The sequence below is a fragment of the Antechinus flavipes genome, chromosome 1 (genome assembly GCF_016432865.1).
Source record: "Antechinus flavipes isolate AdamAnt ecotype Samford, QLD, Australia chromosome 1, AdamAnt_v2, whole genome shotgun sequence".
NCBI lineage: Eukaryota > Metazoa > Chordata > Mammalia > Dasyuromorphia > Dasyuridae > Antechinus > Antechinus flavipes.
This window is the reverse complement of record NC_067398.1, coordinates 158931076-158951776: the sequence shown is the minus strand read 5'-3', so window position 1 is coordinate 158951776 and position 20701 is coordinate 158931076. Positions and strand designations below refer to the sequence as shown.

The 20701-nt window shown below is 37.5% G+C and overlaps 1 protein-coding gene and 1 pseudogene across 1 annotated transcript in view; both read left to right on the top strand.

Moving 5' to 3' along the window:
* SV2C (synaptic vesicle glycoprotein 2C) overlaps positions 1-15830 on the top strand; it is a 272898-nt gene extending 257068 nt beyond the window's left edge. Inside the window, exon 13 of the mRNA XM_051992047.1 lies at positions 7600-15830. Within this exon, the coding sequence (XP_051848007.1) occupies positions 7600-7783 (184 nt within the window). The 3' untranslated portion in view covers positions 7784-15830. The remainder of the gene's footprint in view (positions 1-7599) is intronic.
* Positions 15831-16371: 541 nt separating this feature from the next.
* LOC127546134 (uncharacterized) lies at positions 16372-16467 on the top strand (annotated as a pseudogene).
* The last annotated feature ends 4234 nt before the right edge of the window (positions 16468-20701 follow it).

Here is a 20701-nt window from a genome sequence, read left to right as displayed (position 1 = left end):
CTTTATATATCATCTATATATCTATCTGAGCTGAAGAATATCTCTTCAGATACCTACTAGCAGTGTAACCCTAGGTAAATACTTAAAATGCCTTTGCCTCTATTTTGTCATTGTGGAGTTGTTTTTAGTCCTGTCTGACTCTTCATGACCTCTTTTTGAGGTTTTCTTGGCAAAGATCCTGGAGTGCTTTACCATTTCCTCTTCCTACATATTTTACAAATAAGGAAACAGAGGCAAAAAGGGTTAAGTGATCACACAGCTGGGAAGTCTCTGAGGGCAGATTTGACCTCAGGAAGATAAATCTCCCTGACTCCATGTCGAGAATTCTGTGCACTATGGCACTATCTAGCTGCCCAATTTACTCATCTGTGAAGTGAGGAGAGCTGAACTCAATAGATACTGAAGTTCCTTTCAGCTAAAAGTCTATCATCTTATGAATCCCAGTTCCTATCCTTCCACTTGGGCTCTTTAATTTTCTCTGTGTTCCTTCTTTGAACTTTCTTCACATCTTCTCCTCATCTTTTATCAGATCATAGACCAAGAATTGGAAGAAACCATAGAGATCATCAAGACCAAACTCCTAATGAGGAGCAAGTGTCTTGCTCAGTCATACAACTAGTATATAGAAGGGGATTTGAATCCAAGTCTTTTATCCTTTCCATATCACATCACTTCTCAAATGGTGTGGCCAAAACTAGATACAATTCTTTAGAAAAATCTTAATACTCCTGACTTGATCTGTATTAGAAAGCTAGGAATTTGTTCATCTAGAGGCAAGTTCTAGAAGCTTCCTGAAATTCCGTCTTCATCCCACCTCTTACCTGGTTTCCTTTGGAAGGCCCTCACTTGATAAGATGGGAACCAGATAAGATACTTCTCAAGAGTTTATCCTCTTAAATAGAATTTCAAGAATTGTCCTGGTATAATGGAAGAGTTGCATCTTTTCTCCTCTCCAGAGGTGATCAGAGGATAGTGACAAATTTGGGTTCCCTGAGGAATTATGTAAAAATCTCAGATCCCAAACCCTCCTCCCTTCCCCCCCCCCAAAAAAAAAAAAAACCCTCCACTCTGAAATGGACATTTTGGCCAAAGAGCTCCATTCTCTGATTAAGATAACCTCCTAGTTGGTGTTTGAGGAGAAATAGGATATCCAAAGAGAGATCAAATAAAGCCACAAAGAAAGAGAAGATATGCTCCAGATATCACCTTTTGCTCTTTCAAGTTTTAATCTATTGGTCTTCTAAAATATTTTCACTAGTGAATTTAAAGATTGACCAAGAAAAAAAAAAAAACAGGTTGTATCATTTTACTAGGGAAGTCAGATTTATATATTTTTATTAAGAAAAGTTCCATTTCTCAGAGAAAAGAAGTTTACCAAGGCTATAAATAAGTTCATTTCCCTACCCTTTCATTCACCTATACACCCCAAGAGTCTACTGGCGTTCCCCCAGCAATTTATTCAATTTTTTCTGATGACTGAATCAAAACATATTGTAAATAATGAGTGGTCTTTTGTAAGAGCAGTAATCATTGTAGTCGTTCATTCTAATGAAAAGAAACTATGACCAAGAGCCAAGTGCTCATGCACGCAGTCAGACTACATTCCTGTTTATGGAGGACAGTGTCCATACGTGCTGGTTATTGATTTTGGTGAATTTAGTGCAAAGTCCAGGACATTTACTTTCACAGAAATCTCAATTTGTTTTTTATAGCCAGCAATAAGGAAACTTATATAAGGAGACTATAAATTGCAGAGCAGGTGCTGATCTGTCTTAGTAGAAGGAGTTTCTCTTATAAGAAATTCCCTAGAAAAGTGAAATGCCAAATCCAGTTTTTAAAAAATATTTCCTAGAGTTTTCTGAGACATGTCTACATCTTTTCCAGTTTCATCCATGCATAAGAAAGTGTATGTTGTTTTTACTTTTGTTTTCTTCACCAGAAATAATGGTGGATAGAAGGGTAGGAGTACATAAATGGACAGAAAAATAGTAGAATAAGATGAAATTAAAGATAAAGAATAGGCAGTGAAACTATAATAAGATGTGAAAAAACATTCTCAACCCAGTCTTCAAAATCACTATCCTATTGTAGTTTTTCTATTTACTCTTCCCTGAACTGTTTCTGAAGGCATCATAACCACCACTAATAGTGAAGAAGGAGGGAAGGCTGGGGAAAGAGTAGTCTTTCTATCACTATTTTAAAAAGTAAAATCCAAGAAATGAAGTCCTGTCTGTTCAAAGAAAAAGTCCCAGGGGTAAGTAGGTATCAGGTTAGATCACAATGGTCCTGGCTGTTACTTTCCCCATAGCCACTTAGAATATCCTGCAGGAAACCTGCTATATATAACCAAGCTCACACTTGTCAGAACAGAGACAGAGAGAGAGAGAGAGACAGTGACAGAGAGAATGATAGAGAGAAACAGAGACAGAAAGAGATGGGGGAGGAAAGGAGGAAGGAAGAGGAAAAGAAAGAAGAAGGGGAAGGGGAGGGAAAAGGATGAATAAAGGAAGAAAGGGAAGAGGAGGCAAAGAAAGGAGAGAAGAGAGTATTAGAAACGAGAAAAGCCAGTACTCCTACTTAATCACAATGTGCCATCAGTTGGGGAGGGGGTGGGAAATTAATGTTCAAAAGGTTCCAATAAATAGATCAGAACATGATATAAACAAGGGAATTTTCAGTAAGAAAAGGAACTAACTAGGTCTGATGTTTATTCCCCTTCCACACTTCTGTTTACTGGTAGTTGTTAGAAGATAGAAAAGGTTCATTACCATATGTAAAATGCTGCCATAGTCGGCCCCAAATGCCTAGAAACCAGCCAACAGCAGGAGACTCCACACCACCGGATCTATCTTCTGTAGGAGCCTTGCTTTATGCATTTCTCCTAAGTACAAGGAACTGTGTTTAACTTAGCTCTGCTTACCTCATGTGCACAGAACTCTCAAAGAGACTTTCCCTTCTGTGAAAGACCTTTCTAAAACTGCACTGTTTCTGATGACTGGCCTCTACCACAAAGAGTTGGAAAGTATCCCACTTTCTCCAGCTGCAAGTGTTCCCTGAAGAAAAGGGAGATGAATTCTTTAGTGAGTTGCCACTATTTTAAGCCTGTCATAGGTGTCAAATCTCCTGCAAATTGTCCTCCTCAAAGACTGTCTTTGCTTTCTAAATGAAAATGCAGATTCCTAGGAAATCAGGACAGTGGAATCTTCCTTAGAATCCCATGGATACCAAACAATCAGTATGTTTGTTTGCCTTTGAGCACTGAATAGAAAAATCAAGTTCCAGAATGTTCAGGAAATTTTATGCAAGCCTTTGTTACTATTAGAATGTAAAAAAAAAAAAAAAAAAGGCACTCTATAACATTTTCTCAGTAGTATAAAACAAGATATTTCTTGTATTGGGGAAGTATTGTGTTATATTCCCTATCCTACTATCATTTGCCTAGTAATTTTTATGCCAGATGTAAATTCTGTATTGGTCATTTTATTAACTCTTGAAGATTTGCTGAAAAGCTTCTTAAAAAAAGTTAAAAATCTCTTACTTCTTCCCCTCCTCTATGTACAACACACAACAGACAATGCTTTCCTCAATTGTTATGTTAATGACCCAAACTAAAGTTCATAAGAGCCTTAGGGTAAACCTTGGAGAGCTCTACCAAGTCCTAGCCTTTAGAACTGGTAACTATGAACAAATCTTTTCACTTTTTCCAAACTGCTTCCTCAAGATTAAATGGAGATAACATCACTTGTGCTTTCCCAACCTCACCAATTTGCTAAGTAGAAAGCTGCCTTGTAAACATTAAAGTGCTAAAGTTTATAAACATGTTCTTTTTTCCAAGAAAAAAAAAAGACTAAATTGTTAAACAAATGTTTAAAAAAAAAAAAAAAACAACATTTTTGCTGACAGAGGACAACTTCAGAATCCTGGCATCATCTCTAGATCTCCTCCTAGGAAGAAATTTCTTTATACTCTCTTCTGAACATTAATTATTCAAACTTCCAATACTCAAAAAGCAAACTTTAAGTCACTTTATTTTTTCAATTATTTTCCATGTAAGCAATCTCTTCATTTTTGGACTTGTTGCTGACATTACTAATCTCTTCATTTAAAAAAAAAAAAAAGATAAAAAATAGCATGATCTTGTGACTTATTTCATGCATTTCTCTAGTTCCCCCTATTCTCTCCTCAGAAGTTCCCATTTTTTTCCATCATAAGAGATCCTGTTACATATCCTCCACATTCCACACTACTGCCAACTGCTAAACTACAGGAATCAGCTTACTTTGTGGTTTGACTAAAAAGTTCTTTTTTGTTGCTGGTTACTAGGTTGCTTGCAAGTAGTAAAAGGATTAACATCTCCTTTAGCCATAGATTCAGTTGACAAAGTTCAAAGAAGAAAATTTTTTATTGATGACACATTTTCTAGGACTATGACTTCCCAATAATGCCATTCCTATCCACATGGAGGGTAAGCAGATAGCACAGTGAATAAAGTGCTATGTCTGTAGTCAGAGAGACCAAAGTTCAAATCTGGTCTCAGACAGTTCCTAGCTATGTGATCCTGAGCAAGTCACTTAACTCTTGTTTTGCCTCAGTTTCCTCAGATGTAAAATAAGCTAGAAAAGGAAATGACAAATTATTCCAATATCTTTGTCAAACAAAACAAAACAAAACCCAGAATGCGGGTCACAAAGAGTCAGATGCAACTGAAAAATGAGCAAACAATAACCCCCATGGAATCCTTCCTTGTAACAGAAAAGTAAAGGAAACCAGTACATTGACCAAATTGAATAATACATACCTATAGTCTGTTACCTCTCTGCTAAAAAAGTAAGAGACATCCTTTATGTGTTGAAGATTTATTAGTGTCAATAGCAAATATCTTAAAAGAGATGAAAAAATATAGAGGTACTACTATTAGACTATGATTATTTTAATCCTTCAATGATCTTATTGTATCATTTAAGTTCTGTCCAATTCTTTATAACCCTATTTGGGGTTTTCTTGTTAAAGATATTTGATTGGTTTGACATTTCCTTCTCCAGGTCATTTTACAGATGAGGAAACTGAGGCAACAAGATTAAGTGACTTTCCTGGCTCCCACAGCTAGTGAATGCCTGAGACCACATTTGAACTCATGAAGATGAGTCTTCTTGACTCCAGCCCCAGAGCTCTATCCATTACTCCAGTGCTGCTCATCAAAATGACCTTAGATTTCATCAAGATGGATACTTCTTTCACTCATGCAGATACCAATCTTAATCGGGAGTCCTCAAACTTTTTAAATAGGGGGCCAGTTCACTGTCCCTCAGACTGTTGGAGGGCCAGACTATCTTAAAAACAAAAACTTTGTTTTGAGGTCTTTAAATAAAGAAACTTCATAGCCCTGGGTGAGGGGGATAATTGTCCTCAGCTGCTGCATCTGGCCCATGGGCTGTAGTTTGAGGACCCCTGACTGCAAGACTTTGAAAGTTGCTGTGGCTGAAAATTCATCACCCTGGAGTCAACATTAGCTAGTCCTCAAGTAATAAATATAGTCTCCTACCCACAATTAAAGCCCCCTCAGCGTAATAGAAATGGCAGAGCTGGTACTATTAGCGTAGCTTTGAGAGCATAGTAATCCTCTTTATTTAGCAATGAAACCTCCGAGTCTGACTTTACCAAAAGAATAATGGATAGCAATTCTAGTTGAGGGAGTTAGCAAACATCCAGTAAAATATAAGTTCCTTGAGAGGAGGGCCTATTACGTTTTTGTCTTTTTATTATCAGCACAGTATCTTATACTTAGTAAGCACTTGAGAAGTTTGCTGGATTAAACAAGGCAGTGGCCTTATAGATAAAGCCTTAGTCCTAGAGTCAGGAGGAACTGAGTTTAAATCCATCCTCAGAGACTTACTAGCTAGGTGAGTATTCTGGACAAGTCACTTAATTCCTGCCTTTCTCAGTTTCCCCAACTGCAAAATGAAGGTATTAATAGCACTTACCTCCCAGGACTTGGTGAGGATTAAATAAGATAATAAATGCAAAGCACTTACTGCAGTGTTTGGCACATGGTAGATACTAAATAAACATTTGTCTCTTTCCTTTTGCTTGAATGATTAGTGTATTTGTGAATATGCCAAAGAAAGGTGTACATACTGAAGCAATCAGATACTTTCTGGCTCACACAACCTTCTTTTATATTTAGCTAGTTTTGATTCATCCATAAAGAAACACATTATAAAAATAAAAAATATCACATTGGGGCATAGTGATAATCAATTCAGGCCAATTTTTGTCTCTGCAAGTTGAAAGAAAAAAAGTATCTGGAATTTTCCAGGGAACAGAAATGTGAAAGGGCATTTTTCTTCCCATGCCGGATGAGGCTGCCACCCCCACAACTCATGATCCTCAACTGACAACTCATGATCCTCCCCTCCTGCTCTCCTATCTCTCACACATTTGTCCCCATTACCTTACCTGGGCCGACACCTCCAACTATACCTCTCTTAGGGCCCAGGGCCAACCCACTCTTTGCCACTGCTTGGACATCCTATTTTCCTCCAATAATAAAAGACTTGATTTCTACGGTGCCTGCTCCATCAAAATGCTCTCTGCTGGCTGCTTCTCTCCCCCACCTTTTATTGAGATTTAGGGGATCCAGGGTTTTGTCTGAGGAGACACATAGACTTTCACTCTCCTGTATAACTGGACCAGATCAGGTAACCAGTGGAGACCTACATAAAAGCCATCTGTGATGTACTGAAAGTTCAAAATCCTCACTTTCCTCAGTCCCAGGTGAGCTCTTGCCCAAGGAGCAGCTTCCTTAATATCTGTCTCAGCCTTGGTTTTCACACTCTCCCTTTTTCCTCCCCCGTTTCCCACTGCCTCCATTCCTTTTTTTTTTTAAACACTTTTTTTTAAACATATCTTCATCCAGCAAAGTTACCTAATAGCTTGTTCCCTTGGCCAAATCCTTACAATGCAAACTGAAGAAAGGATGTACTAAGACACAAAACTCCAAATGACATAATTAATATTTATACCTCCTTTGTCAATGCAATTTTATATTTTCATTTGTACATAGTGGTGTGAAATGACATTTTGATAAAATGTTAAATTCTAAGCCAAGAACTGTCACTCTTCCTTTCTGTCCTCCCCAGGCTCCATGCTCTCTTGTGAAGGTGGAAGATGCTACCTCTTAGATTGCAGGCTAGCTGCAGGATAGTTGATGAGATGGTTTAAGTTTTCATTTAGTAAGCTTTTCTAGTTAGTGGAATAGAGCTGAGAGAAAGGGGGCAGGACTTCCTCAACTTCCTCACACTTTCTTGCCCTTCTGACACAAAGCTGCAGGAAACTGTCCAAATGGAGGTAGTGAGGGAGTCAACAGAGGGGCCCAAAAGCAAAGCACCAGCTGCCTTGGCTTTGTCTCAGTTTTTTTTTTTTTTTTTTTTTTTGCTTTCGAGGGTTTAATTATTCATCCCTATAATATGCAGAATAATCCACCTGCGAAGACTTTAACCTTTATTATAATAGTTGAATGTTCTTGAAGTAACTCTTGATGGTAAGCACAGAGACCATTTTCTTCATGTTTTTCATTTTTCTTTGTCTTTTTTTTTTCAGGTCAACAGGTTTTGGCTTCTTGAATGCTCTATGCAAAGCAGCAGCTGTGCTTGGAAACTTAATATTTGGCTCCCTTGTTGGTATCACCAAAGCCATCCCTATTCTACTAGCTTCTACTGTGCTTGTATGTGGAGGATTGGTGGGACTCCGTCTGCCTGACACAAGAACCCAGGTTTTGATGTAACTGATGGGGAAGAAAAAGCCATTTGTCATTTTGTTTTTCTCTCTTTTCCAAGTGTCAATTTTCTTGATTGGTGCAAAGGCTTTAGAGATTTCATGCCAAGAAAGATGGGTCAGATATTATCATAACTCGACCTCTTGTGGTGACTAATGCTTAGCTGTGTGAGTCCTTTCCCCCAAACACAATATTTGCACACATTGCTTTGCCATGCATCATTTCTTTCCAAACTGTAAAGAAAGCTACCTCCTCCCAAAGTAGGCAAGAGAAAGACAGCACATGCTGAAAAGCCCTCTCTTTTCATCAGTGGAGGCCTTTCTAAAAATGGCACTAAGATAGCCAGAATGGCTTCGGATTTTGCTGAATCAGATCAAGAAAGCTGAAAGAGGAGTAGTGATGGTGTAAATAAGTGCTGATGTCAATGCAATAATACACAGGAAATATAAGTTGGCTTATTACTACATTCATGTTGAAAAAAGAGATTCTATTTTTTTCCCCAACAGTCTGATATTTCCTGTTTACATAGAAAAGAGCGATGTATAATTTGGGCTATCCGAACCATGTGGTGGTATAAAGCAGGTAGGGTGGGGCACTTTCAGTTATGAAGGTGAAGGAGAAAAACCATGACAGGACAGCTGACAGCAAAAAGTGTGGTAAACAGTCTGTGCAAGAAAAGTCCATGCAGGGACTCGTTTTCTGATTTCTGATGTGATGTGCAAAAATATTGGTGAGACAGTGTACGTGAATATGGTTTTCTGAATATTTGAAAATTAAAGAGAAACCCTCTGATCATAATAGGCAGTTGTTAAGTAGGTTAAGAAAGGAAACCTTCTAAAAGGTTTCTGTTCTTTCTTCTGTCCTATATTGTTCTACTACTCTATCCTTCTCAGTAGAACAGAAATGTCTGGTGCAGTCAAATGACTTTAACAAATTAGTTTTGATTTAACAAAGTGAAATTTGGTAAAAAAAAAAAAAAAAAAATAGTCCCTCCATCTCATCAATTCTGATCTCAAATAACAGATGCAATGGCTGTTGATTAAGTGCTCACACGTGACTACTCCTGCTGCTTCCCTGCAACAGATCATCCAGTTTGAAAATATTGTTTTAAAATTTGTCCCCAAACAATTTTAAAATGCTTCCCTGAGGCATTATAGGGACAGAGTGTTTTGGGGGTTACAGTGTTTGCCTTCAGCTTGTGTTGATCAAATCCATACATATCTCTACTGAAGGTAGCCATGGAGTTGTAACACAGCATCACAATCACAGTTGGCTGCTTGGTTGTAATTTTTCACTGGGAATTTGCTAGAGAATGGCAAAGGGAGGGACAGCAAAGAATTCCCATGGACCAGCTGTCATCCAGATGACCCCTTCACCTCTCCCACATGCCTCAGCCTTAGACTTTTGCTACGTGTAAAGACACATCTTTCTTTGAAATCTGAAGCTTCTGTACATACTTGGAATAATAGCTCACAATCCACAGTAAATCATCTTTTGTGCCATACATACTGTCACTTGAAATGATACATGTTTTTGAGCTTGGTACACTTCCTTAGAAGACTGTCAACATTAGCTATTCTGTGGGGCAACATGACCAAAAGAGCTAGGTTTCAGGAGCCACACAAAAGTGAAGACTAGCCAATGAAAGCTCCAGTTTGGGACCTTCATTTCTAATCATCAATGAATTATAGGTTTGTCTCTGTAGGGCAACTCTACCTCTCCCTGTCCCATGATCACTGTGATCTGAACTGTGATCTCAGTTCACACTGTGCATGAAAGCTTTTTTTCCATAAGAAGAAACTGTTCAGGGCTAGGCTCATCAAGAAAACTATACCAAGAGAGGGAAAAGGATGGAGAAAAGCAGGAAGACTATAGAAATCAAGGAAACAGGAAAAAGGAGCCCAAAACTGGAAAACTAACAAAAATAAACAAGAGATTGGCTGTCATTAAGGGGCAAAGACATTGATTGGCTGTACTAAAAATCTTAGACTTATGTTCCTTTGAAATTTACTCAGTCTCTTCCTCCTCCTTCCCCTTTACTTTCTTTCCTTTTCTCTTTAAAAGAAATATTCTCAAAGTCTTTTAGATTGATGAGAAAATTGATGAGTAAACAGCAAAAGTCAGCATCTACCATGTTCCAGGCACTATGCTAAGCACTAGGGATAGAAAGATAGAAAGAAATACAAAAAATTGTCCTTGTTCTCAAGGTGCTCCCAAGAGTAGTATTTCTAAATCCTATGTAGTCTGAATCTCGAAATTCTCCTTACTAATTATATGGGGAAAAAAGCATGTGTTGCTACACAGCAAGATCATCACCTTTTGCACATCCTAGATACCTCAGATAGTCTGGGGAAATTTATGTACTTCAACTCAGAATAATGCTTTTGAATGTGTACAATCAAATGCATAGGGCTTTTAAAAAGTTTTATTGAATAATTATTAAAAGTAATTATAAAAACAACAAGTTTCTCAGACCCCAGGTTAAGAAGTCCTTATCTAGATTCAAAAAACATAATGGTTCTTATAGCCTTTCTGGGTTCTCCAGTCCTGTTACATGATTCTTATTTATCTTGTTTCAGTCAGTACATATGCTGCTTCTACAGAGAAGGTACATGATTGAACTATATTTCAGTGTAAGTTGAGTCAGCAAAGGTGTAATGAAAAGTTAAAAGCAGAACTCCACTTCTCTGAAGCCATCTCTTTCTTCTGCCAATAAGCAGGGTTCTAGGAAATTCTACCTCCAGAGATCCACAAAGGACCTTTCTCATCCCTTGGTCCAAAACCCAAGCTATTGGTCTTTTCCAAGTGGGAACGTTTTGCATGCCCCCATTTATAAACAAGTAATTTTTTTTTGCCAATTTCTACTATCTCACCTAAGTTCCTCACATTTGCTTTCCTCTTCCAGAGATTCTCCCTAAAACAGATCAGGTTGTTTCCAAAGTATGTTGCAAAGCCTGTCTAGCATGTCTGGGGTTTGACATTTAGCTGCAGATTAAGATATAATGAGGAGATAAGTATGCTTATGAATCTATCCAGTTATTGGGTCACTCACTGATACATAAAAGTCTGGGTGACATATGTTTTCATTCAGGACAAAGAAGAAAATGAGAAGGAACTCAGATATGAAAGCCCAGAAGAAAAACAGGCACATTTAATTCCTAAATTTCCTATTCTTTTGGTACATATGCCAATGCTTCTGAACCTTCCCCAGAATCCAACCAGAATTCTTCATGTCTCCTTGGGGAGAACAGAATACCTTCCCCATATACAAGTTCAATATTCCAAGCTGTGCTTCTCATTATTATGTTTCAGTGACCAGATTCACATTTAGCATCACTGTTTTATATGCCAAGCACAGTAGGCAGGAGGGAGCTCATTTATCCTATTGTCCCAAGAGCCATCACAGACTACTCCATGGAGGGAATCCTCTACCTATCAAAATTCAGCTGAATTCAGGAAAAACTCCTTCAATTCTGCATTAATCAAGAGATTGCATTCTGGAGTATTACCTACTGATAATACTTCTACAAACATTTGATACACTCAATTTATAACTGGAAACATTAGGGAATAGAATAGAATGGATAGAAATTAGGCAATCAATTGGGACACAACTGTGAGTAGTGTCAGAGGACAGAGTTCCAATTTTTCACCCTGACAGCCTCTTTAAAAATCGAAAATTCAATCCTTCAAAGTTGGGAACCCATCTTTCCAGATTGATATATTTGTCAAATTCACTAGTTTTTAAAAATGTACAATGGTCATATCTATTGGCTCTCTTGCACATATGTTTGGCTCATATACTCTTGAAAAAGCTCTTGAATAGGTCTTTGCTGCCAGGAACACAAGGTTCTGGTGGATTCTCTCTTAGTTGAAAGTTACACTATCACAAACATACCACATAAAATGACAGTTCTGGTTCTTATCAAAAAGAATTTTGCTCTCCATTCATGGAAAGGATAAAAGGGGGAATAAGGAGCAGGGAGGGTGATGGAGGGTCAGAAATACTAGTGCAAAAAATATTGTGGTGAAGAAATAAAGAGTATAAGGAAAGGACTTTTTTGAACCACAGGATTCAATTAGGTAGTATGCCAAGGGAATGCCATCTGCTCCTTTCTGCTAACCAAAATAGAATTGGATATCTGCTAACCAAAATAGAATTGGGCAGTTTCAACATTTATTCTTTTCAATGACAAAAAGGACTTTATTATTTCTTTCTTCAATAAAAACACTTTTCCTGTTCATGTAGTAAATTTCAGGTCAAAAATGTTTGAGTTTGACACTTAGCACCATAGAAAGAGAATCAGCTAGCCCTTAAAAGCCAGTTTGGCTCTAGGTCTAAATTTCCTTTTTATTTTTTATTTTTTGAAATCTCTGTTCTACACCAATTTCATCCCAGTAGCTGGGGGTGGGGAGGTGGGAGGAAGGAAACACCAGTCATGTTGCGATAACAGAAGGAAATGTTACCAATCTGCATCTTAAGAATTCTGAAATTAAACCTAAACTCACACAGTTTTTCCTTTTTTCAGGCAATGTATGTTTTTTGTCATATTTACCATGTTATTCAACAAGTTAAATCTATATAGTATGGGAACAAAAATGTCAGTGTCTCCTGTGTGCTTTATCTGTCCACTTAACTATTTCCTTGGATGTGTTTACAGTTGCTTTTGTACTATTCTTGTCACTGTCTTGACACATGGTTTATGTCTGTTCTCCTCAATAATCTTTGCCCAACCTCAAGAAATAACCATTGCCAGAGTTTCCTGCAACTGACAGTTGATGTGAACAGGATCTCATTCATTTATTAGTGACTTATTTTTTTTTCAAGAGTCCAGTCTACAAAATGGCAGCCCACATTGGGAACAAACGGGGCAGTAGGGGAATTAGATGGCTAGAGAGATTCTCTATTGCTAGGGACATTTACTGTACTTTTCTCCTGTGATAAATGATTCATTTTTTCTATCACCTTTAAAGAAAAGGACACAGAGTTAGTTGTGTCTATCATTGAAAGGCAAAGAGCAGAACATCACACCACAAAAGCAATGATTTTTTACAGGGAGGGAGAGAGGAATTTGAAATTAAAACCATTACCCAAGCCTGGCTAGCAAGGCAAAAAAGCTGGCCCCAATGCATGTCCAATAAGTAGAGCTACCTATTCACAAAGTAGCATTGTCACACTAGGCATCCTTTTAGAAGCTATTTAGCCAGCACTTGAGGTGGGGTGGGAAGGAGAAATAGATAAATCTGACGTTCTTTTAAACATTATTATTTTGGAAAAAATATCACCCAGAAATATTGTTTTAAGGTACAAGATGCATAAATCAACAACAAAAAAGTAGCTACATTTTGAAGAAGAAGTTATTTGATTTTTTAAAATAAGAAATGCTCTATAAAACTGTTGCTGTCTATTTTCAGGAATCTTTTCTAAGGCCTGCAACTAAAATGTGTCGGAAACTCTCTAATCCAGCAGCCTTTGGAATCTTCACTCTGGAAAGCATGAATAAATCTTATAGCTTCTTATATTTCCCTTGAATTGGTCTACTGGGTAAATTTTCCCTTCTGTTTTCAAAGATTTCCCCACCAAAGGCTTCCCTTATTCTTTCTTTCCCTTTCTGTCTTTTCTTCAAAATTAGGATAAAACAACAAGGATTCTTCTTTCTCCCCACAAAGCAAACTTAGAGGATACATTTTAATATAGACACATAGAAACTACAGAACTTAAAGTAAATATAATCAATTAAAAGAGGTAGCTACTAAATGTACCCACATCTGGGCCGCAACAGTAACTGATTCCCCCTCCTGATGAAACAGAATCAATCCTGATTATTTCTTGTATTATTTTCACATCATAAAATACAAAGCTACTCACCCTAAGTGTGCTGCTTATTCCAAGCACTAAGCTATGACTACATTGTCCTTTCTTCCAATTTATCTATCTTTTCACTCCCTCTCCCTTTATATCTTCCTCACCTTTGTTTCCTTCTCTACTGCCTGTGCCTTAGAGGAGCTCAGAAACATAGCTTGATCATAGTAATCCTCAGAACTGAAGAAAGGCGTTTTTAATCACTCTTCTAGAAACATGAATATAAGTAAGATGTGGATAGTGATTGTGAAATATATTAGTTGTGAATACATTGCCTAATGAAAAGCTGGTACTCAAAAAGCCCGTAAGGCCTCTGACATACAATTATGAAGATGAACCATGATTTGGCAAGAGTTTCCATTTTCTGAAAAGCCATATACAATAGCCTACTCTCTGTCTTGTCTCAAATTCCTAAGTCAAGATCACACATATAATTATATATTTAAAGAAAATACTATACATTTGACTGTATTTGTGATAGGACTATATAAAACATTGAAACTTCTAGTGCCTTCCTTCCAACCCAAATGCTAAAATTACAATAGTTGATCTTCCCCCTTCTTCCTTTAAAACACAATCATGGCACTACAGAAGGTACCCCTTTGTCCACATTCCTTCCTCATCCTCCAATCAGGGTTTAATCCACGTTAAAATTAAGTTAGAGTAAAAAAAAAAAACCAATTTCCCACTTGAACAACAAGACAAAGTCCTTGGCTATCAACTAATTTAATACTGTTAAGAAAATTTAGGGAACGGGGATGACCTTTCTTGTTGAAGTTGCATGCCTTATGACAGTGATTCTCCAAATCTCATCCTTCCACAAGATCCACCAGGTAAAAATAATTTTATAAAAATACTAAGACATTTTAGTTTTTAATAAGGTAAATATCAATATAAATATATATATAACCTATATAAGCAAAAGCATGGGGGGTAGTCCTTAATGATTTTTAAGAATGTAAAAGGGTCCCAAGACCAAAAAGTTTAAGAATTGCTGCCTTAGAGAATATTTAACTGCTCATCATGCAAAGATGTGATTATGACTGCCTTACTGGTCTTAAAGAAACCAAGGTAATGAAGAGGAGAGAGAGAGAGGTCTTCTTTATGCCCCACTCTCATGAAAATTTGCAGGGGGCCTTCTATCCTGAGTTTGTGGGAATTTATCTTGCAACCCACAGAATAGTGATCCAAGTTCCTTGCTTTACTCTCAAAGGGAAAAATTCTAATAAACAGAAGGGATGCCAGATACCCTATTGTCAGATGCAAAGCAAATAAAACCAACAACGTTCCCTTTCCATTTGCATGAAATCTATCTCCAGTCCCACACATGCACAGGTAAGAGGCCCTAGGCTGAAACTTCCCCCCTCACCACCCCACCACCCCCCACCTGCCTTTGAAGTTCACCAGTCTTGCCTAGGTGCTGGTTGACATATTGTTCTAATTTCCTCTCCACCACAATTGTTATAAATTTATGGTGCCTAATCTGTATACTAAATCAAAAAGATTAAAGTGTAAAGAAGTGTGTTTTCTCTTGATTTATGCCCTCTCCACATTCAAAAACTCATTGTACATCCTTAATTCTGACCCAGGGATATGATGCCCGGGTCTCACATCTCATGCTCTTTGCTCATGTGTACATAATGTATATAAAGCACTAAGCTATTTTTTAAGTTACATTTCCATTTTGGATGCATTTTCAAATCAACTCTTTTGCAAAGAGATCTTGGCAATGGTCTTGTTTTTGGTTTCTATCTTTCCTGCTCTGTGTGCTCTCCTGTCACGTGGGTCCCAGTCACCACTATTGTACATATGTGTTTGCATGTGCATCCCCCCAACAAATCCTCACTTGCAGGTTTCTGGATTTTTTCATCCTGAGTCCAACTGGTCCAATTGTGAACTCATCCCTCTGGAATGCACCTCTGTGTCAGATTGCTGACTGCCAAAATGTTTGACCAAGTGTGTTTTTACCGAAAGCCTTGAAGGAAGTTGGCTGTATCTTGGTGGAAGGGCATGCTCTGTGTAGAATGATTGTACATATGGTATAAATCTATCAGCTGTGGAAGTTATGTAAATTTATCTGCCAGATACCTGACATTCATGTAACAAACACAAAGATATTTAAGTACATCAGATTAATAAATGGGCATTTTTTGCTCCATTATATTCAAATAAAGAATTTTTCTTCATCAAGAATATGATTGGTTGATTATTGTCTTTCATTCCTGAAGAGAATCAAAATGACATCGCTATGTTAGAGCTGGGTTACAATATGTAGCAGATCAGACCAATACAAGTTTGGAGCGTTCTGTTACAGGTTGGGCACAAATAGTCCATATTAGGAGGGGATTTTCTACATTTGCACATCTCCCTTTTCTTTTGAATTACTTTCATTCTGTTTTGCTTATACAGCACAGTGCCTTCTCTGATGAGGGAATGCCATGCTGGGCGGTCCTGTGCCAGTGTCTCCCATATCACACAATCAATTCCAAAGTTCTTCGGAGAGACCTTGAGACAGTCCTTGTGTCACTTCTTCCTACCAGCATGTGAGGGCTCCCCTTGTGTGGGTTCTCTGTAAAACAGTCTCTTAGGCAAGCGTACATTTGGCATTCAGACAACGTGCCCAGCTCAACGGAATGTGCTCTCTGCAGTAGTTAGAATGCTTGCCAGTTTACCTGGAGAAAGGATCTCAGTGTTCAGTACCTTATCTTGCCAGGTGATCTTCAACGCTTGCCAGGTGTTGTATGAAAGGAGAAAAGGTTAGCACCAACTTGATAAGGACAAGAGAAGTCTTAGTGGTCTTTACTACACATATACATACATATATATATTTACATGCATATACATACAGTTAAAGCATTGCCACCTATTCTATAGCATCTAACACCATCAAGAACATAAGCCAGTATTAACTATTCTTTGAAAATGGGTTCTTTCCTCTGCATGGTGGTCCATACCTATAGCACTTGCTACAGGGGAAGCTGAGCCTGCTTGAGTTTGGAAATTCTCTGTAACAGATCATTTAGCCACCTCGTATCAATATTAGGTCCAGCATTAATATGGTATAATATTAATTAATAAGGAAGGAATAAGCATTAGGAAGGAAGGAAGGAAGGAAGGAAGGAAGGAAGGAAGGAAGGAAGGAAGGAAGGAAGGAAGGAAGGAAGGAAGGAAGGGAAAGGAGGGAGGGAGGGAGGGAGGAAGGAAGGAAGGAAGGAAGAAGGAAGGAAGGAAGGAAGGAAGAAGGAAGGAAGGAAGGAAGGAAGGAAGGAAGGAAATAGAGAAAAGAGAGGGAGGGGGGTAAGAAAGGGAAGATTAGAGAGGGAGAGAGGAAGGAAGGGAGGGAAGGAGGGAAGGAAGGAAGGAGGAAAAGAAGAAAAATGAGCCTTTTAATATATCTCCAATCTACTGCACCAGCTGCCTAGTGTAGCAAGAAGAACTGGGTCAATTGGGGACTTCCAGTTTCTCAAACCAGTTTCTTACGATCTTCTGTACTTGATGGGTTCACACTTCTTCTAGGATGCCTCTATAATACATATCAAGTGCTTACTTTCTGAACACTTTACAAGACAACCAAATTGGTATTATTGCTATTTCTCACACAGCACATGCCATCTCCCATCTCCATGCCTTTGCATAGGTTGACCCTGATGCAATGAACTCCCTACTCACTTCTACTTTTGTGCCTCCTTAGCTTCCTTCAAAGTTCAAATCAAGTGCCTGTTTCTACATGTTGTTTCCTGATTTCCCAGGAGCTTATGCTCCACCTCTTAACAGCAACAACAAAATAACCTTTTAATTACTTTCATAAACATTTGTCTATCAATCCCTTTATCTATCCATTCACTAACTCATCCATCCATCCATCTATCTATCCATTTATCTATGTACCTATCTTTCTATTCACTCACCCATTCATCTATCTATTTATCTACTTATCCATCCATCCATCCATCCATTTTTCCAGGCATTCATCTATTTAGCCATTCATCCATCTATTCATTTACCCATTCTTTCATATATCCATCCATCTACCCACTCTTCCATCTACATTTTTAACCCATTCAACCACCCATCTATTCATCTATTCATTCAGCCATTTATTCATATATATATATATATATATATATATATATATATATATATATATATATATAAAATGTGTGTGCATGTATGTATTTATTTCTATCTACTCATCTATTTATCCATCTACCCACTCATCTATCTGTTTGACTATGTATATGTCATTTCCCCCATAGACTATAAGCTCTTAAAGAGTAAACTGTTTCATTTTTGTCTTAGTAGCTCCTAGTACAGTGACTGGCATATAGTGGGAGTAAATTAAATCATGATTCAACCATTCTGGAGCTATGCCCAAAGGGCTGTCAAACTGTGCATATTTTTTGATCTAGCACTGTCTCTACCAGGTCCGTATCCCAAAGAGATCATAAAAAAGAGAAAAGGACCACATGTTTGTAGCAGCCCTTTTTGTAGCAGCAAAGAACAAACTGGAAACTAAGTGGATGCCTATTAGTTGGAGGATGACTGAATAAATTATGGTATATGAATGTTATAGAATATAATTTTTATGTAAGAATGAGCAGTAGCATGATTTCAGAAAGGCCTGAGAGATTTATATCAAGTGTTGCTAAGTGAAGTGAGTAGAACCAAGAGAACATTGATCACAGCAATAATAAGATTGTGTGATGATCAACTGTGTTGCACTTGGCTCTTTGCAACAATGATGTGATTCAGGCCAATTCCAATAGACTCATGATGGAGAGAGCCATCTGCATCTAGAGAGAGGATTGTGGAGACTGAATATGAATCATAACATAAGTTTTTTCACTTTTTTGTTATTGTTTGCTTGATTTTTGTTTTCTTTCTCATTTTTTCTTTTTCATCTGATTTTTCTTATGCAGAAAGATAATTGTGATATTATGTCTACAAGAATTGCACGTTTAACATATAATGGGTTGCTTGCTGTCTAGGGGTAGATAAAAAGGAGAAAGAAAATACCAAGGGTTTGCAAGGGCAAATGTTGAATATTATCTTTGCATGTATTTTGAAAATAAAAAGCTATTATTTTAAAATAAATAAATGAATGTTCAATAAATTAATCAATAGAGGGAGCAGCACTAGAGTTAAAGCCATTTTGTTCCTCTCTATTTCTGCCAGCATAGACTGGAAATATCCAGGTCAATTCCAGTGGTATATTGGTCACTATTTTACACCAGGAACTTGGAAAGAGGGAGTGAGGGGGAGGAGAAAGAAATTCACAGAACACACTGCATTAGTCAGTCTGCATTATTAATATTTGCTCCATCAATTTCTTTAGACTAGACAATTAACAAATCAATAAACCATACTCTGTTCTATAGGGAAATACTCATACTAAAAATTTAATGATTGACTCTCATGTCTCTTGGAGCTAGTCCCTACCAACCTCTGGCCATCTCTCCTACTAATCTCACAGTCAGTTTTTAAGAAAAACTGTAATTTGACTCCATAAAATATTTTCTTCACAACAGTCCTGTGATAAAGGAACACTCCGCAATACAAATATTAATACCACTCTTAAATAGGTTAGGAAACCAGCAATCAGAGAGGTAAAGTCTTATGATGTGAATAGAAGAACTGGGGCTCAAACTAAAGATTTATGAATTCTTCATTCAGTATTTTTTCTACTATTACACTTGAAATATACAATATAACATATGTGAATTCAGGGCCTCTTACCATATTTTCCTCAAGTTCAGGTCCAATATTGTTTTTCCTTTGCTGGAAAACTTTTATTTTTCCCTATTGTCTATTAAAATTAAATCTGCCTGGCATTAAAAATCTACATGTTTTAGTCTTAATCTACCTTTCAGGTCTTTTTTTTTTTTTCAATTTACCCTTTATTTACCTCATACAAAATCTAAATTATTTGCATATCTCAGGAAAGGGAGAAAGATAAAGAAAGGGAGAGGGAAGGAGGAAAGAGGAAGGAAAGAAAGAAAGAGACAGGAAAGGAGGGAGAGGGTGAGGGAACGAGGAAAAAGAAGAGAGAAGGAAGGAAGGAGGGAAGGATAGTGAGGGAAGGGGAGAAAGGGAGGAAAGGGAAGGAAGAAGAGGGAGGAGAGAGAAGAAGAGAGAAGAAGGAAAAGGAGAGGGAAAAGTAAAGAAAGGACTTCTAAAAATCCCAGGGGAGAAGGGGGAATCATAAGTGATAGTAAGCTGCTATCTCTAAGCACATAGTATACTTTCATCTTGATTAGTAAATAGTTGGACACTCAGGCTCTTTTGTGCAGCTAACCAACTGCCAAAAAAAAGCTTCAAGATGTCAAGATAGTCAAGGGGTTCCTGTGTGAATTGCCTATTGATCATTCCCACAGTGCTACATCTTCACTTTCAAAGGTAGCACCATAAAATCATAAAACTAAAGCTGGAATTAACATCAGAGATCATATAGTACTGAGAAAGGATCATGATCCCACGTAGGGTCATATAACTGAATGTGGGGATTGTGAAAAACTGGGCAACAGTAAAGAATTTCTGAATGCAACAACCAAAAATTAATTCATAATCAAACACATAATGCATTGGCGGTATTTCTGGCAGTAGTTGCTTACGTTGCATTCTGGTGACCACTGCAGTCTTAATTGTGAACATATAACATGTACATTTTTCTCTGAACATGCAGAAAATGCTGCCAAAAATATTGGCTTAGATTTGAATCAGGATCATGTAAAACCTTCTTGGATAAAAATGGACTGCAATCTAGTCCAACACTCTCATTTTAAAATGGGGAAAATGGAGCCCACTGAGCAACTTGAGTGATTTGTTCAAAGTCAAATAAGCATTAAGTAAGAGAAATGAAATATTTAACCCAGATCTTCTGAATCCACAGCCAGTGCTATATCATATTGTCTATTCAAATATACTCCTTGCCCTGAAGTTTGTCTAATGATTCAGCCAGCAAATAAGAAGAGTCTGGTGAGAAAAAATAAGGATATTGCATAAGTTCAAATTAATAAATGCTAACAACTACATATGAGGACTCCATATTTTTCTCTTGCCTTGCA